This window comes from Pyricularia oryzae, chromosome 3, assembly GCF_000002495.2.
Source record: "Pyricularia oryzae 70-15 chromosome 3, whole genome shotgun sequence".
Lineage (NCBI taxonomy): Eukaryota > Fungi > Ascomycota > Sordariomycetes > Magnaporthales > Pyriculariaceae > Pyricularia > Pyricularia oryzae.
Window position 1 is genome coordinate 4,525,828 of NC_017849.1, and position 26,604 is coordinate 4,552,431.

Here is a 26,604-nt window from a genome sequence, read left to right on the forward strand (position 1 = left end):
TGACGACGTCGGCGAGAGGGTCCGGCAAAGCAGTGCCGCCAGGGAAAAAAAAGCTACTATTCACTCTTGCAGCCAAACTCCATGGTGGCACAAAGAGAGTCTCTGACTGTAAGCGCTTGGGGCGATATAGCATGGTTTTGAACGCGCGTCCCTCCACGAGGCTGCGCCGGATGTGCCACCGTCTTGGTTTTTATGGGTGATCTTGCCCATCATGGGAGAAAGGCATCATAGCTTCCATAGGTAGAATCAGAGTTAAAATAAGTCAATCAAGCCCTTTGGTTTTGGAGCCGCTATACTAAAAGACACGAGGAAAGAGGATGATAGTAGTCCGGAACTTTGCAAAACAGAAAAAAAGAAAAAAAAAGAAAAGGAAGATAGTCAAAGTAAAAAGTTTGTAAAAAATGAAGTTGAAGCCATGACTTGCCATCCCCCCTGAGATGTGATAGGCAACACCATCGCACATGACTGTGATTCCATGTGAAGACTTCTCTAACCCCCTTTTTTGAGTGAAGCCTCAAAGTAACACCCGGCCGTAAGTCCGCGTGGCCAAGGTTTGTTTGCTTTCCGGCTCATCGACGTTCATGCCCTTGTCTGTTGTTGCCTCTGCTGCATACACACCCGTCCTCTAGTCGATGATGCTCAAAGTTCCCTCATCTAGTCGCTCGGCTTCAGTGTTGTGGACGGCGCGGGCTGATCGGGCTTGATGGGGCCGCCAGGGATGGTAGGGTCTGGCTTGATGGGACCCGTCTGGATGTTGCAGACGTTCTGGATCAGCTCCGCCCAGATCTGGGCGCGCTCCCTGGGCGGGAACGAGAGCAGGAACGCCATCAGCTCGCGCTGGTACTTCTCCAGGTCGACCAGGCACGGCGAACCGGAGCTCTGCCGCCGGGCCAAGCGGCCGGGCACCAGGACCGTCGAGCCGCCGTCGACGGGGGAGATGCTGATAACCCCCGACGTCTTCTTGACAAAGTACTTGAGCGCCTCGAGCTGCTTCTTCTCGTCCTTGCTGAGCGAGTCCTTGGCCTCCAGCCTCTGGATCTCCAGCTGCGCCTCCTTGATGGCCTCGCGGAGGTTGGCTCCCTTGTCGCTTGGCAGGGTGAAGGTCTGGCGCGGGTTGATCTTGCCGCTGATGATGCAGAAGCCCGTCTTCTCAAAGATGTCCTTGTCGCAGTTGCCGCCGGGCTTGCTGGGTTCGAGGATCACGCCGCTGCCCGGGCCAATCTGGAACTGCCGTGTCTGAAGCTCGGTCGCGCGCTGGTCTGCTGGGGCCGCAAAGGCCAGGCCCAACAGGGCGAATGAGATGGTGATGCCGTGCATCATGTGCTACTTTGACGTTCTGTCCTGGGGATGGCCGAGCTCGAGAAAGATGTATGGGCAGTTGCGGATCAGATGCAGGAACAGTGATGAGTTTCGTTGGTGGCCCCCTTTTTTTTCCCTTTTCTCGCTCCTGATGTAGTTCAATATATTCTGTTTCACCGAGTTGTCGTCAGTGGCGCCGTGGAGATATTTATAGGCAGATAATGTCGCCTTTTCTAATATAAACGCGTTGCCTCTCAATATAAAAAAAACCAATAACGTGGAATCTTGGCCCGTCTTGCCTCCCGAGAAACGAACGCCCCTCCCTCGTCTGGTTCCGCTTGTTCAAAGGGAACGGCCGCCATCCGGCTCATGGGCTAGCTTTCAGGTCTAGAATTGCACTTTGCAGATTTCAATATCGATTAAATGAAGTGCAGGGTCAAGCTGGGGGGGGGGGGGGGGGCGAGATCGTGATATAGCCGTCTGGTTTGTTATTTACCCGGACCGGCCGGTGCTGTGATGGCCAAGGCCCGTCAGCCAACCAGAGCACCCCGGCCTGGAAACCGGCACCAGCGAGGGGCCAATGTGTCATTCTCTGCCGCCCCCTGCCAGGACAGATAATTGCGTTGCGACTGTCCCCCCCAAAGAAAAGCTCTTCGGGAACGCATAGAAAACAGGGTTGAAAGCTACCTTGTTTGCAATTTGTTGTGGATAAAGCTGAATTGGGTGTTTTTGGTACGGGACTGGGTGGCAGGTCTTTTCTTATGGTCGTGTCTAGGTTGATCCAGCCCTTCCGATCAGAGACAAAACTGGTTCTTTCCACCAGGACTAGACATGGGCTGACATTTATTGTAAGCACGCCAAGGTTCCATTGCTCCCCCTCACAATGATGTCTTCAAGGTAGCGATGGATGGTGCCACCGTTATCTACTGGGAAATACTACCTCCGCTATCACCAAGTTCAGTCACATGCTTGTCGTGATGCGTGCAAGCACGGCGTAAGGGTCCGACGATCCCTCCAGCTCGACAGCGACAGGCTGATTATATTGGCCCAATTTCGGCCGACGCAATGAGACGCAGGGGCCCCAAACCGGGGAAATTGACGTTTAAAGCAGGAAACTGGAGTCGGAGGCTTGGTAGGTCTAAGAATAGATACCGGGCGGCCCGACGGAGATTTGCGTCGTCAGTTTTGCACCGGTGATAATACATGCGAAAGTAAAAAAGGGTGTCTGCAGCCCTTTTGAGAACAAGACAGGGCCCGTATCGGAGTGACCAGATTTGTCAGAACCGTCACATTGGAATAGATGGCATGGCGGCTGTCCAAGCCGGGCTTCCTTGCGGACGTAACCTGTCGAGTCTGAAGTGTTCTAGACCTTGACGCCGAGTACTACCAGGTCTGTATCGTTGCCGTAGAGCCGTGATAGTCTGCCAGCTGCGGTCTTCCAGTCGAGCTTGTCTGCATTCGCTCGGTGATTCCGAATATCCGTCTGCAGAGAACCTTGACGTTCAATAGTAAACATGCCTAGTACTCGAAATTCGGCGGTAGCTTACAGACCTGGGCTGGATAAAAAAAATATCATCGACTTGGCTCTGATCTAATGACGACACCATATGCAGGTTTGTGCGCATCAGTAGGTATTCAGGGGATCATGTGGCCCGGGACTTACGGCGTTGACTTTGCCATCTGCAGGTTTATAACTCCATCTCCGTGAGCGTCTAGCTAATGTGTTTATACAGATCAGGTTGGGACAGGGGAGAATCGAAATTGAGATGGGTATCATATAACTGTTTGTGCCAATGGACCCAAGAACGGCGCCTGATGAAAAAGAAGTAGAGTTTCGTGCTGCTGGTCAAGTCTTTGCTTTCATCTTCCGTATGACAACCCTCTGACCGTCCCTCTCCCAGCCGACGCCGTCTTCCCTCTGCAGTTCGGCCCACGCCCTGCCGGCCGACTTTTCCAAGAAGCCAACGTCGACCGAGAGGTAGGAGCGGCCCAGACACGACAGCGCATGCCTTCTCATGGTCGGTGCGGCAAACTCCATCAGCTTCGCCTTGTGCCCGTCGACCTGACCCCTCAGCCGCGCAAAGGCGGCATAGTTGTCGTGGGCCAGGGCGTCCAGCACGGCATCGACCTTTGGGTCGCGCAGGCCGTACTGGAGGCGGGCCACGTGCGCCTCGGACAGGTCGCCGCGGCGGCAGGCGGCGTCGAGGACCAGGTAGCCGACGACCTCTTGCAGCTCGACGCTGGTCAGCGGCTGGGCCACCGGGTGGATCCGGCGGAGGAGGTGCTGGATGGCCGGGTGGTAGGACTCGGGCGTCTTGACGAGAATGGCGAGTCTGATGTTGAAGAGGTAGACCTGCACGGCAAAGTCGTCGGCGCGCTTGGTCGCCACGATGGCTTCCCGGAGCTTCCGGAGCGCCATCATGACCACGACGAGATCCTTGGACTTGGGCCCGCCGGCTGCCACGGCGGCACCGTCGGGCGGAGGCAGCCTCGGGCCGACTTGTTTTGTGGCCGCGGTGGGCGCGGTATCTGAGTGCTGCGATGATGGTTTCTTTCCGGTGCCGATGCTCATTGAGGCGAACTGGGCGAGCAGCGAGTCCCTGTCGCCAGCATCGGAGCAGAATGTGAGGTAGCGCTTCACGATCTCTGTGTAGTACTGGTTCTGGGTTCTGGGGTCGAGCAGCCTACACAAAAGATGCGACAAGAATCGAGGCTCAGTTTCTGGTGTACTTGGCAATGCGGTCCCCAAGCGAAGTCATATCTGATCTGTCGTTACCTAGTCTCTCCCTTGGATGGGAGTCCCATGGCCTCCAGGGCATCTAATTCCACAGGCTTAAGTCGACCCCATGCTCCAGCTGCTCCTCGACCTGGAGGCATGTCTTTGAGGACCACCAGAAAAAAAAAACCCCTCCCGGGGTCGTCGCGACCAGCTTGGTGGGAAGGTATCTAGTTGCTCTGTATGGGGTTTTGGTTTGGTTCTTTTTTTTTTTTGGTAGCCGAAATTGGAGATTTGTCGCCCAGTAGATCAAGCACGAAATGCCGCAGGGTACCGTACCGCAACAAGCCTATTATTCTACTCCTTACCTCTACCCTTGGTGCCTTTTACTTTTACTTCTTTTGTCCCATCTGGGGGAGGCTTCTGCCCAGACAGGAAGGAACCGAGTGGGCTTAGCAGCCATGAGGGGCAATAGCGTTATCTTATCGATCACATGACTCCCCTAAATACAAAACAGGTTTCCTGTACCGTTATTTGATATGCTTTCAACCAGAAGAACAACATCATTGGGACCACGAACAAGTATTGTTAACTCAAAATGCCCGGGCTGGCAGCAGGCTTTTTTTTCAACTTGGATGTTGCTGTTCGAATTCCACGTCAGTTGCGAAAAAAAGAAGGAAAAGAAAAGTGAATCATTAAAATCTGGGGTATTCTGTCGATATCATCTTGTACCTGTTCCTTCGGCCTGGGATATCAAGTAGCACACCCAGAGACTCCACGCATTAATCCGCTCGAAATAGGGAAAGCCCAGCTGAAAAAGCGAAGTTCGCCCTGGATGGACCCGTATCATGCACCGCTGCCCGGCCTCTCCCGCGTCTGGCCCAACTCCCTCACCCACCGCTACATCATCCTCCCCCTCACACCCTAGCCCAGAGCGAAAAGACTCCCTTGGCATACTCGACAATCTCTTCCCCGCCCAGCTTGCTGTCTCCGTAGACGCGGTCGACAAACGTGATGGGGACCTCGGCGATCGAGTAGCCCATGGCCTTGGCCGTGACGGCAAGGGCCATCTGCATGCTGAAGCCGCGCACGTCGGTGGTCTCAAACAGCTTCTCGAGCACATTGCGCTTGTACAGGCGGAACGAGCCCGTCAGGTCGCTGACGCCCGGCCGCAGCAGGGTGTCGGCCAGGATGTTGGCGCCCTTGGACGTCATGCGCCTCTTGAGGTCCCAGCCGTGCACGCCGCCTCCTGGGGCGTACCGTGTGCCCGTGACGATGTCGTAGTCGGCCGATTTCTGCCTCTCGATCATCTGCGGTATGAACTTGGGGTGGTGGGAGAAGTCGGCTGTGAGAAAGGGAAGAGTAAGCCTCGAGATCCGCGCAACGCACACCTGATTACAATAGTCCTAGTTTCTATCATAACTTTGGGGCAAGCTCTCGTACCGTCCATGATTATAATGTAATTGCCCTTGGCGAACTGAAGACCGTGGACGTATGCTGTGCCGAGACCGAGCTTGCCTGTCCTGGTCTGGAGGACGACATGCGGCTTGAACACCTCGACGAGCTGCTTGGCGACATCTTGTGTGCCGTCAGGGGAACCGTCGTCGACAATGATGAGCTCCCAGTTGATGTTGCTGTAGAATCCAGAGAGCGCAGTGCGTTAGCGACGAAAAGTGGTCATCCCCCGCGTGCTACCCCCGTAACGCTCAAGTGACTACCGACTTTTCTGTGAACGTCTTGTTCAATAGCCAGGTGACGATGGGCAGGTTCTGGCGCTCGTTAAAGGTCGGCAGGATGACCGAGTACAAATCCTTGCCGGAGCTTGTCTTTGCTGCTGGCGCCATCTTTGCAAGAGAGGGGTGGATTGTTTTCCGAGGATATGCGACAGTTAAATCTCGGTCTGGATCTTCGAATTCCCAGCGGATACGAAGGCGGGATTTGCGAATGCTCGGTCGTAGATCTCGGAAGGAGCGGCGGCGGTGGGTAGTCGATACGGAGCGGCGTCAAGGTCAAGCTGTCTTTCCCACCTGGATCCAGCTCAGACTTGGCTTGCTTGCTCTTCGACGTGTCTCACAGCGCGACGGACCCCAGACCCAATTGAATTGCAACGTAAATTTGGATGACTAAGCCAGTAGCCCCTTTTTCGGAACAGCGCTTTAGCTGTGCGTCGTACCTCTTTCAGATACCAACCTTGAGCGTACCTGTCTATCCGCATATCTTTCTCAAGTTCATATTCACCACCAAAATTCCGCAAGAACTCAGAGCCGGGGGAAATCACGACTTAGGATGCACAGCTACCAACAAGATTTTCAATTATATTTTCAAGACACAAAACCAAGTTCGTTACGGCCGTGTACCCCGCCAAGCCCGCTCCCGCGGGCTGCAAGCACATTGTCCTCGTCTTGACCACACACAAGGAACATCACCAGACATAAAAATCCTAACGTTTATACTTATAAGCATTAATTGTATTTTTTGACTTTGTTCACCTTCCATCTCCTTGTCGGAGTCGATCATGACCCATGCGCCTTATGCACAATATGAATGATGATAAACCTGAAATGCAAAAAAAAACAACCTGGGCGCCACATAGACCCCACTTGCCTCAGCTTCGACAAGATGCGGTATTAGAAAGCAATCGCCTGAGGAAATAAGAAGGTTTGGAAAAAGACATGAAAACAAAAAAATTGAAGAACAGAAATTCGCAGCAGATGCCAAATGACATCCCATAACAGATAAACAAAAATTCAAATGGGTATACGAACACCCCAACCAGTTCAATCATCTCCCCTTCTAGCATCCTAATCTCTCTGCTTCTCCATCGTCCTCGTTCGGCTCCTGCTCCTCAGGGAGCTCTTGAAGCTAGAGAAACTCATAGTCTTGACAAAAGACCTGCCCTCAGGGTCCTCGCTACCCTGCGAGAACGGACCACGGACCACGGCGTGCTCGTTGAGGAGGTTGAACTTGCGCTTGATGAACTTCCAAGCCTCGACGCCGACGACAAACACAACCAGACCGCCGAACACCAGGCCCCACTCCCAGGTGATGCCGCGGTGCTTGAACACGTTGGTGTTGAGGCCCGGGATGTAGACGGCCAGGAACACGGAGAAGAAGGCGATGACGACGGACCAGAACAGGAACCTGTTCTCGTAAATGTCCTTAAAGAAGGGGAACTTGCTGGTCGAGTCGGGGTTGAGGCGAAACATGGAGCGGCGGAGCGACTTGAACTCCCAGGCCGAGATGAGAATGAGCCATGTCAGCTCGGCAAAGACGGCGGCACGGGCCTGGAAGACGACGTTGCACGACTCGGAGTATGTCGTGTTGCAGTCTCGGCCAAGCTGGCCTCCTCCGACGCCGTAGACGATGATGACGAAGGTCATCAGGGTGCAGACTCCCATGATGAAACCATAAACCAACATGTCGACAAGGATCTGGTTGGTGAATACACCGCGCTTGGTGGAGTGCGGGGGCTTGCGCATGATTTCAGCGTTTGCCTTTTCACGCCCGAGACCAAAAGCCGGGAATGAGGAAGTAAGCATGTTGATCCAGAGAATCTGAAGCGGGGAGATGGGGAAGACCGAAGTGCCGGATTCGTCCTGGAAGCCCAGGCCTGCAATCAACAGGATGACCTCGCCGACGTTGGAAGTCAGCAAGTGGAGAACAAACTTTTGAATGTTCTCAAACATTCGGCGACCCTCGCGGATGGCGGCGACGATGGAGTTGAACTTGTCATCAGTGAGCACAATCTTGGAGGCGGACTTGGCCACGTCGGAACCCGAACCCATGGCAATACCGACGTCGGCATTGCTAAGGGATGGAGCATCGTTGACACCGTCACCCGTCATCGCCATGAAGGCTGAACGACGACGCAGGGCCTCGATCATTCGCGTCTTGGTGTCGGGGGCGCAGCGAGCAATAACCAGCGGCAGCTCGGGGAGCGCGTCGATCTCGGCATCAGTCATCTTGTCAAAGTCGGTAGCCTTCTGAACGGCAGACTTGGCAATCTCGGCGGGGAGCACGCCCATGTTGAACGGCAGAATACCGACTTCCTTGGCGATGGCGGCGGCGGTTGCAGGGTGGTCGCCAGTAAGCATGTGAACCTTGATACCGGCACTTGAGCATTCTCGGATGGCAGGGGTGGTCTCTTTGCGGGGAGGGTCGTAGATACCGACCAGGCCGAGGAGCGTAAGGCCGCTCTCGATCTGGCTGCGGACGTTCTCGTCGGACTTCTCGGGGTCCTCGATGCCAGCCTTGCCGGGAACGTTCTGCTGGTGCTTGAACTTGCCGTCCCACTTGCGGTACGCAATGGCGAGGACACGCTGACCCTGGGAGGCAAAGTCGTTCATCTGCTCGAGGATGGTTTCCTTGGCGGCGTCATTCATTTCCTGGAGGTCATCGCCCTGACCAAGATGGCTGCAGAGATCAATGATGCGCTCCACGGCACCCTTGGTGAAGATGAAGCTGTCGTCGGTGGGAAGGCCAAAGTCGTTGTCGCCGGGGGCATCGTACACGACACTCATCCTCTTGATGGTGCTGTCAAAGGGGAACTCGGACACCTGCTTCCAGCCCTTGCCCTCCAGAACCTTCTTGCCTCGCTCGAAGCGATGCGCAAACACTTGCAGGGCAATCTCAGTAGGCTCACCGGTAGTCTGCCACTTTTGCTTCTCTTCATCGTAACGGACAGTGGCGAGATTGCAAAGTGCGCCTGCCAGCAGGAACATGCGGAGAGTATCTGTCAGTTCGGCAGGAGCCTCGTCGACCTTCTTGGGCTTGTTCTCTGCCTGGTTGAGCTTCTCTTCGGGGACGTCAAACTTGAGAGCACCGGCACTTCGCTCGGCATCGTAATCACGCTTGGGCTCTTCTTGGCCAGGCTTCTTCTCGACGTATGTGACCTTGCCAACGGTAGGATCGCTGGGGTCCATTGAGTCGCGAACAGTGTATATCCTGGTGGCAGGTAGCCAAACCTTCTTGACAATCATGGCACCTTGAGTGAGAGTACCCGTCTTATCGGAGCAAATGTTGGTGACGCCACCAAGGGCTTCGAGTGCGGACAGATCACTAGCAGGCATCAAATGGTTAGGCCAATCGATTCCGTCTGAGGATCGAAACCATCGTCGAAATCACAAGAAATTTCCCAGTTCGAGGTACGACCGTGGATTTGACTTACCGAACGACAACATTTGCCTTGCGCATGACACGGGTGGCCTGGACCATGGTAATGGTAAGGACAGCGACCAGAGACTCGGGAATAATGGCGATACCGGTTGAGATGGCGTAAATGACAATCTCGTGGCTGATCTGGAAACGGTTGACACCAAACACGATCACGGCCAGAATGAGTGCGCAGCCAAAGAGAACGTAGGCGAGCGAGGCCAACTTCCTCTGGAGAGGAGTACCCTCGGTGAGACCAAGGAACTTGCCGAGGAAGTCGTACACGCGCTTGAAGAGACCAACGACGGGCTGGCGCTTGCCATACTTCCTCCAGTTCATGGAGCGGCCGGCCTTGGGCTTCTTGCGGGTCGAAGCAGCGATCTTGCCGACCTCAGTCTGCATGCCAGTCTCGACAACGATACCACGGCCACGGCCCTTACGAACAACAGTGGTCGCGTAGGCGATGTTGACGCGGTCACCAATGCCGACCTCCTCATCCCTCTCAGCCAACTTGTCGGAGCCAGGCACTGTAATCGAGTTCTCGACGATTTTGTCAACAGGCATAGACTCGCCAGTGAGCGACTGCTCGTCGCAGGACAGGTTCATCACTTCGAACAGGCGGAGATCAGCGGGAACGGTATCTCCGGTCTTCAGAATGCAGATATCACCGGGAACGACCTCAGCACTAAAAAGGGGGGAAACAGAACCGATTAGCAACTTGATGTCAGAAATCCTCGAATTTTGACGTTTAAACCACTTACTTGGGGATGACCTGAGTCTTTCCGTCTCGCAGAATGGTAGCACTAGGGGATGACAATGCTCGCAGAGCATCCATCTTCTTCTCGGCACGATACTCTTGCACGAAACCAATTGATACATTGAGCACAATGACGGCCGCCAACACGGCGCCTTCAATGTAATCAGATATACCAAACGACAAAGCCATGGCAAATATGAGGACCTTTGTGGAACGTTAGCGACGGACAATTTATGATTTTGCGGGACTGCGAGTAAAAACAGGAAGGACTGTCAAACATACAAGGACCATGGCATTGAAAAGCTGCTTCAGGAAAATGGTGTACCAGGGAATGGCACCACCTGCATCGAGCTCGTTGGGAGGATACTCCTCCTGGAGCTTCTGAACTTGAGCCGATGTAAGACCCTTGTCGACATCGGTGTTAAGCGTGGCCGCAACCTCCTCCGTTGGGAGGAGGAAGGGATGGCGCTCAAATTTAGATTCGGGCATGATTGAGCCTCATAACCGGAGTTTTAACAAGACGAGAATCGAAAGGGACTTCAAATGTCCCAATTGCGCGCAATCCAGCCCTGCTTGAGAGCAAGCTGACAGGCGGGCTGACTGTGAAACCGAAAGGTTCGGGAAGGCTCGCAGGTCGATTGAGACTGGTTCTCTTAACCTGCTTCTGGTTACCAGAACTGTAACTCTTCCTCGTCGCTGTCGTCGTCGTCGTCGTCGTCGAGCCAATGGGAAGTTTTCGACTCGGAAAATTCCAATGTCTAAAAAGAAGACATGGAAAACAATGACGCAGGTTCCAAGGAATCCGGGCGCCGTTGATTATAAAGGGACGCCGCCAAGAAACTCCAAGAGAAAACACAAAATCCAAGCACCAAGACATCGAAGGCATGCCGAGCCCGTCTGTGCCCGTGTTGGCTTGCCATTGTATGTGACATCAAGCATCGGAGGATGGTACTACTCGCCAAGACAACCAAGAGGCTTGGGAGGAGTGGGCTTACAGGACGTCGATAAACATAGTTGCGTCGTTGGGCTGTAGTGAGCTGCAGCGGCGTATCCCTATTGGGCACATTCCGTCATCCCTCCTACGTAAATGCCTGTCGCTGGCACACTTGCGGCTCCATCAGACCCACCTCAAGTACATACGCCAAGTTACTTGGCGTGTATTTTTGATGAAGGCGACCAAAGGGCCTGTGGGATTCGGCACTGTTTTTGCCGACAACAAAACTCTGTACCTACTCGCGTGCCGTAGGGATCTACAGTAGAGAAAAAAATTACTTTTGGTGCTGAAAAAATCTATTTGCTTCTTTTATTGTTGCGATACGGAGTACGCTGTCAGGAGGCCAATTATTACGAGTTTGGTGATAGGTTCTATTCTAGAATGCTGCATTAGTTTGTTGGTCCGGGCTAGTCGGTGAACCTTGGGCGTTTTCACCGCGGGAAAGCTAAAGAAAAGAAATTTTGCAAAAAAACAAGTAGAAAACGACCCTTACGGTACTGCGTAACCTTGTAAGCGTTGATAAATCTAGGCCGCTCAGCCACTGGAGTGGCTCCTGGGCGATATGTTGCTTGGCGTACCCTCCAAACCAAGTCACAAGACAAATCATTGAAAACGACGCCTTGCTTGAGCCGGGACGGGAGCACTTGGCACTTAGCAAATGGCTTGCCAACCAAGTCAGACTCTTGTATTGGAGGCAGCGTAAGACCCTGAACCCTTACGCCCTGTGCAAAATTGTTTTTTTTTTCTTATTCTTTTTCTGACTTGGCAATTCCTCATGGCGTCGTCTTTGGCGATCAAGACGATATATCGCAAAAAAAATTAGATAGCGTTGGGCCCGACACCAAGTCGATACTCGGCGGCAGAAACCTCCGGAGACCGCACGGTAGATGTCAATTTACGGCAGGCCTAACGCTCCGGTTGGACAGTGCGTCACACAAAGAAGCAACCCCAGTGCCTCCGATGCACACTTGGCACTGTTTTTGGTATGCGAGAATGTTTCTCCAGTGGCCCAGAATATGTCATCTAATTAGGCCAAGTTCGCACGGAGTAATATTCAGCAGATTGTTCCGATGATTATTTGAGCCCACAAAGAAACCCTTCGCCTGTCCATGTTTTGTTCCTCATCTGAAAATTCATCCTCATGTATCAGCACGTCAGACTTTCATAAAGCCTGAAAAAGATGGATTGCTAATTACAGTATGCACCCCCTCGGCTACATGCAACCCTCCTCGCGTCCGTCGTCATCACTTCTATCTTTAATCGTACCATATCTTTGCATATGTAAAACTCAGCAGCTTTTAGTTCCACACTGCCAAGAGCCAAGAGGCGCTCACCCCACGCAGACGCCTCCAAAGAGGCGACAAAGAGAACCTTGTGGAAACAAGACTTTTTTTTTCACAAAAGCCAAGGTGGGGTCTAGACGCCGGCAATGAACCATGTCTTCGCAGCTTTTGCAAACTCTAGGCAGTCTTGACCATATCTAAGCAGCTACGCTCCCGTTACAAGCCTTTTAGTTTTATTTTAATTTTCACCGACCTCCACTGGTTTATTAATGGCTGAGAGCGCCTAAAGCGCCTACAGCATCGATCGCCGCGCCAGATTGAGAAAATGAAGAAGAAAAATACCTGCGAAAACTACCTGGCGAGGGACTGTTGAGATGGAAATATGTCCTCGTGACCACTTGTTGGCTTTCAAACTGTTGGTACATTTGACTGCCTTGACTGGCTTGCCTGGCTAAGTAGTAATTACACGTTCAAAAATTCTTCAGTGTCCTTCCTCCCGCCTTGCCGTTTTGTCTCCAGCTGTGATCAACATTTATTTGTACAGTACTGGGCGCGGGGTATATGCGCCAGGACGTGAGTAGCGCATCCCTATCTTCGCATGCTTGAATATTACTTGGGCCTCGTTCAGATGACCACCACAAGCAACCAGCTACTCCATACCGGCATGTTGATTTCTGGGACTGAGATGCCGATCTTTATGCTTGGTACTGCTTGAAGCAATTTGCCAGTTTAGTTCACTGTTAGCATACCTGATAACATCTTCAGTAAAACCAAATATCAATATAATAGCTGCTTTAACTCTGGTAGCGCCAAACTCCTGTCTTCAATGTGACGTGGTACCAAGTGTAAGTTGTGTGTGCCCTTTGCAGCAATGGAGTTCCCGGAGAATCGTAGAGATTTGCATGCAAATGTCTCAAGCCGGGGAGCTCTCGACGTCATATTACTACCTTCATGTATAAACAATCAGAAATCAATTTCACCTTGTATGGACTGTAAGCTTGGTTCCGAATGCGCAATGAGTACTTAATTCATGTGCAGATAAGCCGGACATGATATCACCAGAGCAAGTATGATATTCCACATTGACACATGGGCAATCTTCAAATAAACAGGATCTGGAGTGACCCAATTGCCCAATTACTTAAACACGTGCTTTAGGAATTGAGTTTGAAGCTAAGAGCCACTAGGTTGTTCTAGTTCTACGTGAATAGCTGTGACATGCAGGAGATAGCGAGCATGGCCAATCGGCTTGAGAAAGTTGCAGCAAGTAATCTTTGGGATGAGACCTTTTTGAGCTGAAGCGGTGCAGGGTAGGTCGAAAACAAGACCACCTGGAGGGATAGGCGTGTTCCCCGCAATTGACGAATGCACGCAATCATTCCCCAGAGAGCAGATCTGGCGACCGGACCTTGCGGAGCGGAGCACCCATGAGCAGGGAAGCCTGTCAGGGTTGGATAGTTGAAAAAAGCGGGGTTCTGCACTTCTCAAGTCTGCCTTTCGAACTTGCCCGCCATCCCGTTTTGTCCTGGTTTCTTCGACTCTTCTGCGATCATAAACCGGTAGGAATGGCTTGTTATAAATTTTTGCTTCTCAAAGTAAATGCCAACTTATTCCATGTATGAGAGAAGACTGACTGACTATCTCTAGTAATTGATGAGTACCGACTGTGTTGGGTTACTGTCGGTACTCGTCGTCACGGCAGTGAGAGACCCCGCCGTCAAGCCGCCTGATACTATGTAAAGTGCTGAATACCACGTACGGTCTGAACTCAGGTCCGCTCGGTGGAGGACTCGATCGAATCTGACTGGGGATGTGGTTGGTCATTCCAACGGCTCTTACTCGATGCCATCCATCCTGTAGTAACTTCTTAACCGACCCGCCGGCTTTGTACATGCTCGTCATGGTGGGCGGGGACGTGAGGCTAGACCTACTGTTTCTGTTGCTGATTGGCGCGCCGTTTCTATGTGTGCGACGTGCATGTCGGAAGTAGCATCAACATTGTTCCTTCCAACCTCCGTTGTATCGAGGTCGAGACCTCCGCTCTGTTCCTTGAATAGCCTTTCACGAACCGTTTCAAAGCTGTTTTCTTTCATCGACCATTAGGCAAGTCTTTCAACAGTGTTTTGCCTCATTTCACGTTTAAATCTCGGGGCGCAGAACGCAGTTCTATCCACACAGCTTTACCGAACAGTTATTACCGCGCTACTCCATCCGGTAGATTACGTCACCATGGCCAGTGAAGCTCCTCCCGGTAAGCTCCTCCAGCTCAGGTCGATCGCGCATCAATTGCCCATCAATTAGGACAGGCGCAATGCCTATCACAAATCTCATGCGGCGCTTTTCTTTTTCGTGATATGATAGAAATGTGGACGGACGTTGGGGTCATGCGCTCAGGGCATTTTATGACGCCAACTATCCCCGTGTTATCCTGGGGCGCGGCTCGGAGCTCCCAACACAAGCTTCCAATGCAGACTGGTCGAGAAAAATACTAACACGGCTCTTCTTGCGAACTTAGCTACCACATCTATTACCGAACCTGGCGCTTCCGATAAGCCACCTGTCGATCCTACCACGGACTCCGCGACGGGCGGTGGCGATGATAGCAGTGCAACCACCAAGGATAATGGCGCAGCCGCGGCAACATCCACAACTCCAGCTCCTGTGGCCGACATAGAAGACAAGGCCAAGTCAGAGACAACAGATGCGCCAAAGGAACCAATCAAACCCGCTGTAACCGAAGAAGGAGCAAAACAGACGCCGGCTGTAACGGCCGATAGTGCCTCGAAGCCCACGGTTGGTATCGCATCGGCCGTTGCCTCAGCGGTTCCGGCAGCACCGGCACAGCTCCCGGTTCCGGCTCCTGTAACCGCGCCTTCATCCGCCCCAGAACCAGCCAAGGCGGCAACTAACGGCTCTGCCACTGCTGAGGCGCTTGAGACCAAGAATGACGATGCCAAAGTCGGCGACAAGCGATCGGCTGAGGAGCCAGCGGCTAAAGAAAATTCTGATGGGCCTGTCACAAAAGTCAAAGATGCAGTCAAAAAGGCAGTTGAGCCACTTGCAAAGAAGATGAAGACAGACGATAACGTTGAGAAGGCCGAGCCGGAAAATGGTACTAACGGCGTCAAGCGAGGCAAGTCGAAACGTGAGAAGAAACCAGCGGCGCCTGTGGGAAGGACCGAACGTAAAACGAGAAGCCAGGGGCCTTTGTGAGCGTTTCAGGCATAAAGTCGAAACTTCATTTATCACTGCTGCTTTCTGGGGTTTTTGCGCGCGTGTTCATGATATCGCAGTATGAAGCGATGATTGCCATCCATCAGTCTTATTCGGCGGATATATACTTGGCTTCCTAGGTTATCCCGTGGTCATCCCTAATTCAAAGGGTTTGTCTTTCCTTAATTTTCGATGTTTTTTTTTCTCGTTTCGGCAGGTTACCAGAAAAAAAGGGCGGTTATTTCCAAGGCAATAATTTTGTTTCCTCTCCGATCGGATGCCCCGATCTGAGGGCGCGTGCATGTCTGACTTGCTCGGTTCGCAACGCTTATGGCTCCAATGAGCTTGTTGTTGTTGCTCTGTTGATTAGCTTACTTCTAATTCTCAAAGTTGGCACATGTATATAAAGAAATACACGCGAGGCGTGTCCAACTTTTAAGAAATCGAGTTGTTAGCGCATCCTCAAGCCCGACGCAACGGAAAGTAGCCGTTGAAAATTTATTAAGCGTGCCAATCGTTCAAGCCACCTTGCATGGGTAGAAATCTTGCGAGCAAATGGTTTCGCGAAGCAAGCCTCTAGTGTTTTTGCTAGACCTAGTCGCGGATATAAAAGTCTGTGACCCTTGGTATTGGTGCAACCCATCATCACAACTACCTTCTTGTTCATACTGCAATGATCGCCGACCGGAAGGTCCCTTTTCAAAAAAAAGCTGCAGATCCCCGATCAGCGCCCCGTAAGCAATGGCACAGCCTTACTGGTACGGTTCGTACTGGCGCGGCCTGGGCCGGGCGGTACCGAAGTTCCTACTTCGTACTTACCTATGGTATTTAAGCAAACAAAGCGAACATTCCAAAATACGGCAGACGGTGTGCCGAGCTGGGACGCTTCGGTGTTTGCGACTCAGCACACCATGCACCTAAGGCATGACGGACAGTAGTACGGACAGGGTAAGGTAAGGTGTCTTGCCATGCGTAAGCTAGAGTAACAAAGCACAAGGATCAAAAGCAACAGTTTCGTTGTTTTGCCACGCAATCAGGTGGGATCATAACATTGACGCAACCGAACCCTCTCCCATCGCTCAAGCCATGGCCCGGCATTCTGTCTAGTCATTCATTGGTGGCTTGTAAAACGGCCGCTTTGGACAGAACGAAAAGAAGCTTGGATGTTTGCGGTCCGACAACGCGCCAAAATTCTTTGCGCATGCCTTTTTTTTTTTTCTCTTCCCTTCCTGCGAGGATCACGCTTGAAAAAAAAAAAAAAAAAAAAAAAGATGAACCCAACAATCACCTGCTGGAGCTAAAACTAGACCGGAACCAATGGTGGTAGTGTCCAGGCGGGCACTTCCTTTGTATACGTGCCTAGTAGGAGGTGTGCGCACGTCTGCATTAAAATCATCAGATGGCATCCTTATCAGCTGTTCGTTGACTTGACTTGGGCTGCCTGCCGTTCATGGGATATGCATACCTGGTACAACAGCAGCCAACCGTCTGCCACAATGGCAAGTCAAAGCTGATAGGCATTAACCTGGTAAATGACAAACGGGGTTCCGTTGCTGCCAGTGTTTCGTGATTTCCAGTACCCTGGAATGGGTCCCTTAATTCATGTCATTATTAGGTGCCGTCTGCAAGGCACAAACATTGCATCCAAGGTCTTTACGATTGCTTGAATGGATAGAACATGGGCGGATGGGACAAAAAGTCAGTTCTTGCCTCGCTTAGCAGCAAGCCTTGGCCCAGGAATGGAACTACCTATGAATCGAACAATTGGGTTAGAAGCTTGCAAAATGCGGGCATGCCAACTGTACAAACTGCAGGGCGGCACACAACAAACAGCAATCCTGACTAGAAAACTCGTATTGCGATGCCCCGGAATTTTCCTAATCCGTTTCGGCGGCCTTGGTGAAGGCGATAAAAATAGCTGGGCTCGAATTCAATAGGACCGTTCTCCAGAACAAAGCTGGGACTGCCAAGTGGGAATGGAACCATCAAAAAAAGCCCACCCGACGACGGGGACTTACATAGTAGGAGGCCGCGCGATGGGACAAGCGATCAGCTGCACAGCCGCAAGGATAACCCGCCGCCCAATGGAATGCACCCGCGCGTTCCCTCTGTTTTAGGTACTCTAGGAAAGTACCCACGGGCAAAGCACACGACAAACATCTCGCAGTGTTATTGCCTGTACTTGCCTGCGTCATGGCACTGCACGTACCCCACTGGATGCTCTGTCGGTTCTCCACTCTGGGGCCCGCGAGAGAAAAAAATCCATCGCCCCTTTTTCGCCCGCCCTTCCCGGAGTTGCTTTTTGTGGCGGTACTACCGAGCAAAATCTGAAAACTGAAAAGCCACCCCATAGGGATCAATTTGTCACGTTTGATGTCTTGCTTAGGGTGCCTTGTCTTGCTTGTCTTGTTTTGTGCAAAGGACGCAGAAGAAAGGAAGCCAAAGGCAAAGTCCTGAATAATCCCCCGGAGGAGTTCTTGGGTTTACAGTTTCTCTCTCTCTTTTTTTTTTTTTTTTTTACTTGCATCCCACAATACGTGGTGGCGTAGTAATCCAAAGAATACCCGTTACTGACAATCGCGTTTACCGTAAATTCAGTCCACGCCCGCCCGTGCCTAGGCCCATTGGCATAGGTAGATAGATCCAGGTATGCGCTTTCGGATAAAGATCTTCCCCCCTTATCGGGCTTCACCCCCAATCCCTGCCAATAACATGTCCGCTTTGAACAACTGACCACCATTTTTGGAACAAAAGGTCTTTTCCTTCTAGACTAGACCAGGACTCTGTACCTACAGGCCTTATTCACTCGTTTCTTTGTTGGGTTTTCGGGGTCCTTGTTCAACTTCCATTCGTTTCTGTCCTAGAAGCTCTTCTCTCGTTACCGGCCTGCGGATCATTAGCTGTTTCTTTTGCTTTTGCGACTTTTTTTTACGAAAACAGTAACCGAGCTCCGGATTCGCCACATCCGGTCTCCTACGATACACTAAAAGTCAATCGAACCTCGCGACGACGACGGCACAACAACCGCCTTCTTGGTACAACAGAAGCCGGCAACGACAGTCCGATATTCGTAGTAGAACGGCACAGGTCAACACTGGTTCATTTGAAGAATCCGGGAAGCTTTAAACTTCGGATAAAGCTCTCACATCAGATCCCAATTCACGATTGATTGGCCTCGGCTTCCCACTGTAGCCTTGACCCAGGGCAACCTGTACTACCGCCTGGTTTCGCCTCTCACAGCTGCCCTTCGTGGGCTCAAAGTCGACGGCATGGAGTACATAGAAAGAAGGGCGATGGCGCTGCTGTTTAGGGACACCGACCCAGCCACCCAGCTGCTGGAGCTTCTGCAAGACCCTTTTAACAATATTGTGAGGACCCGTTCGAATGCGCGTGTACGAACGAGACTGGCACCTGTTTACTAACCACTCGTAAACCCGAAACAGCTGCAAGTACGATCAGTATGGTCATCGCTTGCCTTCTCCGTTGCCGTCTGTGCAGGTATCGCTCTGCTATTCTCCTTCATCCGCCCGTACAACACCGTCGTCTACGCACCCAAGTTGAAGCATGCCGACGAATCAAGGGCGCCCCCTCCGCTGGGCAAGGGTATCTTTGCCTGGATTGTGCCCCTATGGACCACCGACGAGAAGGAGTTGATTCGCCTGGTGGGCATGGACGCGGCACTATTCTTACGGTTCCTCAGGATGTGTCGAAACATGTTCTTTGTCCTCGCCGTCGTCACATGTGCCGTGGTTCTCCCCACCAACAACAGCCAGAGTGGCGATAGGGACAACCCAGATGTCGACTGGCTGATGAAGATCACCCCGCGTAACGTGTTTGGAGAAATTCATTGGGTCACCGTATGTGTCTCTTACTTCTCGACTTTTACCGTCTGCGGTTTCTTGTGGTGGAACTATAGGAAGGTTCTGCACATGCGCCAGGAGTACTTCCAGAGCGAAGAGTACCAGAACAGCTTGCACTCGCGGACATTGATGGTAGGTTTCCCCGGACTCAACATTCCAGGACGATATCAAATGCTTATCTTTTGACCAGATGTACGATATTCCGAAAGGCATGGCCAATGACGAGGGCATTGCCAGGATCATCGACGGAATCGCACCCAATTCCTCCTTCTCCAGGACTGCCATCGCTCGAAATGTCAAGATTCTACCCGAGCTTATCAAGGAGCACGAAAAGACTGTGCGAAAGCTGGAAGAGGTTCTTGCAAAATACCTCAAGGACCCCATGAATCTTCCTCCGAGTCGACCAGTGTGTAACCCCTCGAAAAAGGACCGGTCATATGGCACTTACCCGAAGGGACAAAAGCTCGATGCCATCGACTATCTGACGCAGCGGATCAAGGATCTTGAGGTTGAGATCAAGGAGGTCCGTCTTAGCGTCGACAAGAGAAACACGATGGGATACGGTTTTGCTTCCTACTCTGATATCAGCGAAGCCCATGCGATTGCTTACGCCGCAACCAAGAAGAAGCCGCTGGGTGGTGCCATCATCACACTGGCCCCTCGGCCGAATGATATCATCTGGGACAATATGCCTCTGAACAGTTCGACCAGGTCGCGCAAGCGATTTATCGTGACATTCTGGATTGCGGTCCTCACATTCCTCTGGATTGCCCCGAACGCCGGAATTGCAATGTTCCTCGTCAACTTGAGTAACCTGGGCCGTCTCTGGAAGGCTTTCGGTGACAGTCTGGCTAATAATAGGACCTTTTGGTCTTTGGTCCAGGGTATTCTCAACCCAGCCCTTACCTCTCTTATCTATCTCGTTCTGCCCATCATCTTCCGTCGTCTGATGATGCGGGCTGGTGATCAGACAAAATCTGGAAGAGAGCGACACGTCGTGGCGAAGCTCTACTCCTTCTTCGTTTTCAACAACCTGATCATCTTCTCCCTTTTCAGCTCCTTGTTTACCTTTACCTCCAGCTTGGTCCAGCAGGTCAACAAGGGAACTGATGCCGGCCAAGCTATCCTCAAACAAAAATTAGGACACGCCCTTCTGATTTCGCTTTGCAACATTTCTCCCTTCTGGGTGACGTGGCTCCTTCAGAGGCAATTGGGTGCTGCCATCGATCTTGCCCAGCTTTGGCCCTTGATTTACAGCTTCTTCAGGCGCAAGTTCTCTAGCCCGACCCCTCGCGAGATGATTGAGCTTACAGCACCGCCTCCCATCGACTACGCGAGCTACTACAACTACTTTCTCTACTATGCCACCATTGCACTCGCGTACGCAGTTATTCAGCCGTTGGTTCTCCCGGCAGCTGCTCTGTACTTTATTATCGATGTGGCACTGAAGAAGTACCTCTTGCTGTACGTATTTGTCACCAAGACCGAGTCGGGTGGTATGGTCTGGCGTGTGTTGTTCAACCGTCTCGTCTTCGCGACCATTCTGGGCCAGCTGGTCGTCTTCCTCACCGTCTGGGTCCGCGGAGAGGGACAAATCGAAGCCGGTACCCCGAAAACCCAGGCCTATGCTGTGGCGCCGCTTCCATTCATCATGATCATATTCAAGATCTACTGCAGCAAGGTCTTTGACACAAAGATCAAATATTACTCAACTAAGGCCGTCACAGGCGGCGATCCCGAGGCTGGCATGCCCGTTGGCAAGGAATCCCACCGCAACGATCGTCTGGCGGCTCGCTTTGGCCACCCAGCGTTGTACAAGCCTCTCATCACTCCTATGGTTCACGCCAAGGCGCAAAACATCCTCGCTTCGGTGTACCAGGGCCGTCTCTCGGATGGAAGGGAGGCTGGTACCGGTGATACCATGTCCACTTCCGGATACTCTGACACTTTCAACCTTGGGCCGATGCATGCTGGCAAGCCCGGCAAATCAGCTTCGAAAATGCCTGGGTTTGAGGTGGTGCCTGAGTCCAAGCTAGATTTCGAATACTACAAGAACCGCGATGAGTTCTCGCAGGAGCATGGTGGCGGGGACATATTCAACACTAGACCTGGAACCCCAAGTCTCGCAGGCGGTCCGGACTCCAGACCAGGTACGCCAGTGGGTGGAATGACTGGCCGTCGTCAGTTCTCTGCGGCGCAAGGTATGCGGCCGCCCGCCGACCCGTTCGCCCGCTCCGGGTCACCCGGACCAGTTGGGTACTCGGCCTACTCCCCATCCTCCCCTGGACCCAGCTATCCAAGCCAGCAGCCCTCGCCCTATGGCATGGCTCCGACCCCATACGGCCCGCCATCAGCGAGCTTCGACATGAACCGCACGAGGTCGCCCCTCTACGGGATGGGCATAACTGCGAACGAGAGCGGTTCCAACCTCGTGGGCAATGCGGCGGGGATGCCAAAGTCGAGGCCACCCGCTGCGCGTGCCGCCTCGCCCGACATGCAGGGGTCGGCGGCGCCCGGAATGTTGGGAGGCGGACCGTACGGATACGGGAACCTTCCTCAGGATGAAGTTCAGGATCCTATGAGTTATGACTACTTTAGAGGTGCGAACAGCACTAGACGTCGCTGAGATGTGTTTATGTTTTCCCTTGAAACTACCTAGGTTTTGGCTTTTAACAAAAATGCAACTCATTCTTAAAACTGAAATTATAAACGGCTGGGCGGGGCTATCATCGGCGGTTATTCTCCTTTTAATAGAAAGCCAAGGACAAATCTGGCTCCATTTACTTGGCTAAAACTACCCTTCTTGTCTCTCTTTTTCAACCCTTTGGACATTGTTGTCATGTTCACATGCGAAAACGATTTGTACCGGAACTTTTACGATTTGGGTCTTGTTCGATCACCTTTGTCTGCTCTGCTGGGCTCATTGCATATCACATTTGTAATGCTCGCATAACCGGGGCGTCTTTGAATCTAGCCAAACTTTTTTTTAGAAAAAAAAGCGGTTGGCCATCTTTTGGTAATAAGTCGTTAAATTTGTTTGGTGACTCGATTCCCTTGGTTGTATCATTGATTTCATCATCAAGCTGGCAAGGCTCGATCACGTCATGTCGAGAAAAAGGCTTTATCAAGATCGACTTGGCCTTGTTGTGGTGTAAGTTCTTCTGGAGTCTAAAGCCATGGTTTGAGAAACGCAACAGCTAGACTCTTCCCAGCTAGTATTCTGTTTCATTATATATGCTGGAATGCCAGCCTTCTCAGCCTTCAGGAGATTGTATGGGCAGCCCCGAAATGGACGGGAAAACTGGAATTTACTAGATAGAACTAGTTCTAGCAGCAGGTTCACTTGGAGTAATCCTGCCCTTGGCTGCAGCAATACAACAGTAATTGGAACGGTACTGATTAGCCTTCGGTCGCAAGCTTTAAGCAGTTTAATTTACACAATCCGCAAGATGTTTTCTTCGAATTTCAGGGACCAGCTGACCGGCACCATATTATTAAGGTTAAGGAAGCAGCAGGGACAGGTTTCTCGCCGAGGTCCCACCCGTTCATTCAAGAGATTAAATATCAATTATCCCGACCACCCTTTGTAATGCTTAAATACATTCCAACAAACCTCCGGCCGAAAACCCTACATTTTCGAGGCCCCAGAAAAGAAGTGAAGATGATTTTTGTTTTCTACAGCAAGACAACGGCAGCAACCAAGCTCCCGAGCAGGCCGACTGGGGCAGCAGCGTGCACGGAGGCGGCTCCCTTTGCGGCGCCGGGGTTGGCGGCGGGGGAGCTGGTGGCGGCTGGGGGAGCAGTGGTGTTGCTGGGGCCTATGCCCAGGGAAGGGCACGAAACGACGTTGGGCACAGTGACGCCGTTGGCGGCGCAGAGCTGGCCGGCAAAGTCGATGGCCTTCTTTTGGTCATCGGGGCCGCAGCCGTCCGGAGCGCCGATGCAGCACGACACGTCCTGGATGAAGGTGCCGCTCGAGCAGATGCACTTGGCGTCGTTGTTGCAGCCGGTGGCGCCTAGGAGTTTTGTCGCGCAGGTTGTCTACAGAGAGGGGGGTGTGTGTTAGTTGGGGCATCATGTTGTGATTTGCAGTGTATCACGAGGTGCGGTTGTGTTTTCTTCGGTCGCCAGGGACAGTGAGGATCGCAAATCAAAATCGAAATCAAATCAAACAAGTGAGGACGTACAGCGCAGGTAGGCAGACCACCAAATTGGGCCACGGCGAGGCCACTGAGGGCTGCGACGAGCACGAATGACTTCATGTTTCCGTGTTGTTGTGCGGTTGTTTGTTCTCTCAAAGCAAGCGACGCTGATGCGGATTTCTTTTGCGCTCTGCTGTGTGGTAGTGCCTGCAGGGACTGGTTAGTTGTGTGGGGGATACGCGAGGGTGAGACTAGGAAAAAGGGGTGGGTAGTGGTATAGGTATACACACCACTGAAGAATGCGATACTAGTTCTAGAGCTAGCAAGCGTGAGGATCTGGACGCGAAGATGTGCTGCAAAGCACGTAAAGCAGTAGGGGCTAGGTTGTCTTCAGGTAGTTAAACTCGGGAGGATGGTAGCTATGAGTGGAAGAAATGTAATTGCGAGTGGAACTCCCGACAACTAAAAAAAAGTAAAATATACCCCCCCAATCAATCTATTTAACCACGAGCCAGGGCAACCCTGGCCCTGCCCAGAGTCGGGATGCTCTAGAGGTCCCGACGCCGTTGCGTTCGATTGGGATCTGTTCTCCACTTCATGCAGCTGAATCCCGTGCTTGCTGCAAAGGACCGAGGTCTACCGGTAGAATATGGGCAGAGACCAATTTCAAAGTACTCCTGGTTACATACGTTGTACGCACCAATCTAGGTACTATATGTAAATGGCAAGATGGGCAGGTTTACCGGGGTCTGTGAGCTGGATATGGGACAATGTCGACTATACAAGGCGCGGATTGGCTGGCAATTCAAGGTGCAAACCCCCTGCAAAATATCCAATCTTCATTTGTGCCCAACGTTTACCCCTGGCATAAGCTTCCTTGGTGCTATTGTAGCTGGCCTGATCCGCTCTGCATACCAAAGGCGGAGACTTCGGGGTTGCGGGGTTCCAGGGTCGCAATTGCCCACTACCAGTATGCAATGTACTGTACTATATGGTTGGCCAAACACCACAAAAAAAGGGAGGAAGGATGGTTTCAACTTCAAACAAACATGCATCCCGCGGGCTTGAGAAGAAAGAGAGAGAAAAATACTTATGGATTTGAATTCACCTTTCAAACTTCCTCCCAATCAAATTGGCATCCCCGTTTCCACCGAGACTTGTGGGTAGGGATGGCCTCATCTCCTCGGCCGTATTCGCTATTGAGATTGGTCATTGGCATGGACATGGACTGTCAACAGTACCTTGACATGGCGGAGCGTGCGTATCCTTTCAACTACTACGACTTATATGGGAGTTCATCATCGCGGTTCAACGAATGTTGCACGAGACTACGACGTACCTATTTCGCCGTCATCAGCTAACGCTTTCCTCTGACTGGATGAACAATGGATTTTTCCCCTCCGGGCCGATTCGCGCCGGAGGGAAAGCACTGAACACATAGATAAACATATGCTATGCTGTCGACGCCCATCTGAGATATGCCAAAACAAATTGACTTCCAGCGCATACTGTTCGCCATTCTATCCGACGAACGCCGCTGCAGTCGAATACCGCTGTACCACGTACGAAGTAGTCGGTCAATGGACGTTCATTCCACCCACAGTGGCCAACTGTTGTTTTCTGCACTGACATTATCTCTTTTTTGAACATCGATAGGATGTCACCCATGTACGGCGTATGTGAATGGGTGACAGCCGTTGCAACCTTCATGCACAATCGCACAGTCCACCGTCTGGTCTCAAGTACCGGGAGCCGCCACTTGTCACCTTAGCTGTCTATTTCTACCACGTACGAAGGTTAGATGGGTAAGTTCCGTGAGCGTGGCACAGTTTCTAAACTCTCCTTTTAGCCCAAAATTCATATGGCGCTAGGGCAATTGCATGGTGTTTATACTGTGCCAGGGTGTTGGAGCTTACCCCTTCAACCTTCGTAAGTTCTAAGCCCCTTCTTTAGCGCCCTGGTTAATTAGAATTCTCTGGCGTTGCGCGCATCGCTTTACATGGTTTATCTAGGGCTCGTGGCACGACATCTCTATTTATACATGCGTCGAAAAGGGACGGCATCAGGACGGTGCTTTCCAACATGAGATGCTACCACGTGTCGCGCCGGGTCGGCGGATTGAAACAATTCCTATTCACACTTTTTGTTCATTTGTGGTCATCCTTCCGAGCTTGTGAGCTACGGAGTACTTTATACTACTCTCACATCCTAGGACCAATCGCGCAGGACATTCTCGATACTTCTCCCGCCCAATTGCTACGGCTGTGCAATGGATCAAGCCAAGCATCCGTTGTTCCATCAACTCGTCCCAGCTAGCACGACTCAAGTTTTTGAGACCAAGCGATGAGACGGTCTTAATCACCTCGTGCTGCGCGTCTTTGACGTCCCGAATTCCCCGGTTGCGATAGGACGAGCTCGCACGGTATGCTGTTGACCAACTGGCCAGCGGCCAATACTACTACGAGGTACTTATGTCTTGGCCGTACGGACGTCTAGGTCCTCATCTTCTGGCCGTCTTGCGGAAATACCGGCGCCATGGTTCAGACCACTTTTCGGCATGACTAGTCATCGATGATACTCTGCTGGCAAGCTACTGCGGTGATAGCTGCGCAAGGATCAAGTCGCGCAGAGTTCAGGCAGGAACATGAAGGCTGTCCAAAGAGCTGTGGTTTTGGTGCGGCTTAGTGGAAGTGGTCCCGCTTCCTCAGCTACAGGAATCCATAACCGGGCGCCTTTGGTTGTGAGAAGCTTTTATGTCACGATACCCATATTGCGACCGTTGATTAACTGGTATTCGTTACCATCATCGTAATGATGTCGATTTCAAGAACCACAGTGTTGCAAGGCACCAATTGCTCAAGAAATCAAGGGCGGGTCCTTCCTGTTCATTTTCAGAGTCGACTATTGCCTTCAAGGTGCGAATACGTGGGTACAATTCAGATTAGTGAAATAGTTCGTGGGGAAGCAACCGAATGTTTCGATTTTGTTCAGGTGACAAAATAAGACCAGGGAACAAACGATCGACTAGGTATGTTTCGAACGCAATGTTTTCGATCCTTAATCAGGATCGGCCGGACTCGGGCGCACAAGTTCGTTATCTGAATATGCCGTTCTGTTTACAGCAAGCACTTGGCAACCTCACCCTTGCCACATGCTCAGCTAAATGCAGGTTGCTTGTTAAGCGATTAT

The 26,604-nt window shown here is 51.9% G+C and overlaps 10 protein-coding genes across 10 annotated transcripts; 3 read left to right on the forward strand and 7 right to left on the reverse strand.

Moving 5' to 3' along the window:
* Positions 1-240: 240 nt before the first annotated feature.
* MGG_16860 (uncharacterized protein) lies at positions 241-2,010 on the reverse strand. The gene is made up of 2 exons (XM_003712547.1): positions 1,987-2,010; positions 241-1,697 (listed from the first exon to the last, which is right to left on the reverse strand). The coding sequence occupies exon 2, from the start codon at positions 1,318-1,320 to the stop codon at positions 655-657; it is 666 nt and encodes a 221-aa protein (XP_003712595.1). The 5' UTR covers positions 1,321-1,697; positions 1,987-2,010; the 3' UTR covers positions 241-654.
* Positions 1,852-4,615, reverse strand: MGG_16861 (uncharacterized protein). Its single transcript, XM_003712548.1, has 3 exons — positions 4,596-4,615; positions 4,076-4,517; positions 1,852-3,983 (listed from the first exon to the last, which is right to left on the reverse strand). Exons 2-3 carry the CDS (start codon positions 4,174-4,176, stop codon positions 3,146-3,148), a joined length of 939 nt encoding a protein of 312 aa, XP_003712596.1. The 5' UTR covers positions 4,177-4,517; positions 4,596-4,615; the 3' UTR covers positions 1,852-3,145.
* On the reverse strand, positions 4,464-6,068 carry MGG_16862 (uncharacterized protein). Its single transcript, XM_003712549.1, has 3 exons — positions 5,738-6,068; positions 5,459-5,649; positions 4,464-5,360 (listed from the first exon to the last, which is right to left on the reverse strand). The coding sequence occupies exons 1-3, from the start codon at positions 5,857-5,859 to the stop codon at positions 4,933-4,935; spliced, it is 741 nt and encodes a 246-aa protein (XP_003712597.1). The 5' UTR covers positions 5,860-6,068; the 3' UTR covers positions 4,464-4,932.
* A 385-nt stretch (positions 6,069-6,453) lies between these two features.
* On the reverse strand, positions 6,454-10,927 carry MGG_05078 (potassium/sodium efflux P-type ATPase). Its single transcript, XM_003712550.1, has 4 exons — positions 10,206-10,927; positions 9,928-10,127; positions 9,183-9,851; positions 6,454-9,073 (listed from the first exon to the last, which is right to left on the reverse strand). The coding sequence occupies exons 1-4, from the start codon at positions 10,410-10,412 to the stop codon at positions 6,817-6,819; spliced, it is 3,333 nt and encodes a 1,110-aa protein (XP_003712598.1). The 5' UTR covers positions 10,413-10,927; the 3' UTR covers positions 6,454-6,816.
* A 2,430-nt stretch (positions 10,928-13,357) lies between these two features.
* On the reverse strand, positions 13,358-14,155 carry MGG_16863 (uncharacterized protein). Its single transcript, XM_003712551.1, has 2 exons — positions 13,960-14,155; positions 13,358-13,641 (listed from the first exon to the last, which is right to left on the reverse strand). Exons 1-2 carry the CDS (start codon positions 14,100-14,102, stop codon positions 13,374-13,376), a joined length of 411 nt encoding a protein of 136 aa, XP_003712599.1. The 5' UTR covers positions 14,103-14,155; the 3' UTR covers positions 13,358-13,373.
* Positions 14,156-14,220: 65 nt separating this feature from the next.
* On the forward strand, positions 14,221-15,921 carry MGG_05080 (uncharacterized protein). Its single transcript, XM_003712552.1, has 2 exons — positions 14,221-14,451; positions 14,716-15,921. Exons 1-2 carry the CDS (start codon positions 14,430-14,432, stop codon positions 15,411-15,413), a joined length of 720 nt encoding a protein of 239 aa, XP_003712600.1. The 5' UTR covers positions 14,221-14,429; the 3' UTR covers positions 15,414-15,921.
* Positions 15,922-16,137: 216 nt separating this feature from the next.
* On the reverse strand, positions 16,138-18,153 carry MGG_05081 (uncharacterized protein; the record flags this gene model as incomplete). The annotated part of the gene is made up of 7 exons (XM_003712553.1): positions 16,138-16,232; positions 16,702-16,794; positions 16,879-16,901; positions 16,955-17,007; positions 17,432-17,466; positions 17,623-17,740; positions 17,935-18,153. The coding sequence occupies 7 exons, from the start codon at positions 18,151-18,153 to the stop codon at positions 16,138-16,140; spliced, it is 636 nt and encodes a 211-aa protein (XP_003712601.1).
* On the forward strand, positions 17,776-22,792 carry MGG_05082 (uncharacterized protein). The gene is made up of 3 exons (XM_003712554.1): positions 17,776-18,781; positions 18,857-19,405; positions 19,464-22,792. Exons 1-3 carry the CDS (start codon positions 18,683-18,685, stop codon positions 21,897-21,899), a joined length of 3,084 nt encoding a protein of 1,027 aa, XP_003712602.1. The 5' UTR covers positions 17,776-18,682; the 3' UTR covers positions 21,900-22,792.
* MGG_05083 (uncharacterized protein) lies at positions 22,628-24,116 on the reverse strand. Its single transcript, XM_003712555.1, has 3 exons — positions 23,706-24,116; positions 23,461-23,622; positions 22,628-23,314 (listed from the first exon to the last, which is right to left on the reverse strand). Exons 2-3 carry the CDS (start codon positions 23,533-23,535, stop codon positions 22,949-22,951), a joined length of 441 nt encoding a protein of 146 aa, XP_003712603.1. The 5' UTR covers positions 23,536-23,622; positions 23,706-24,116; the 3' UTR covers positions 22,628-22,948.
* A 914-nt stretch (positions 24,117-25,030) lies between these two features.
* Positions 25,031-25,384, forward strand: MGG_16864 (uncharacterized protein; the record flags this gene model as incomplete). The annotated part of the gene is made up of 2 exons (XM_003712556.1): positions 25,031-25,220; positions 25,357-25,384. The coding sequence occupies exons 1-2, from the start codon at positions 25,099-25,101 to the stop codon at positions 25,382-25,384; spliced, it is 150 nt and encodes a 49-aa protein (XP_003712604.1). The 5' UTR covers positions 25,031-25,098.
* Positions 25,385-26,604: the final 1,220 nt, after the last annotated feature.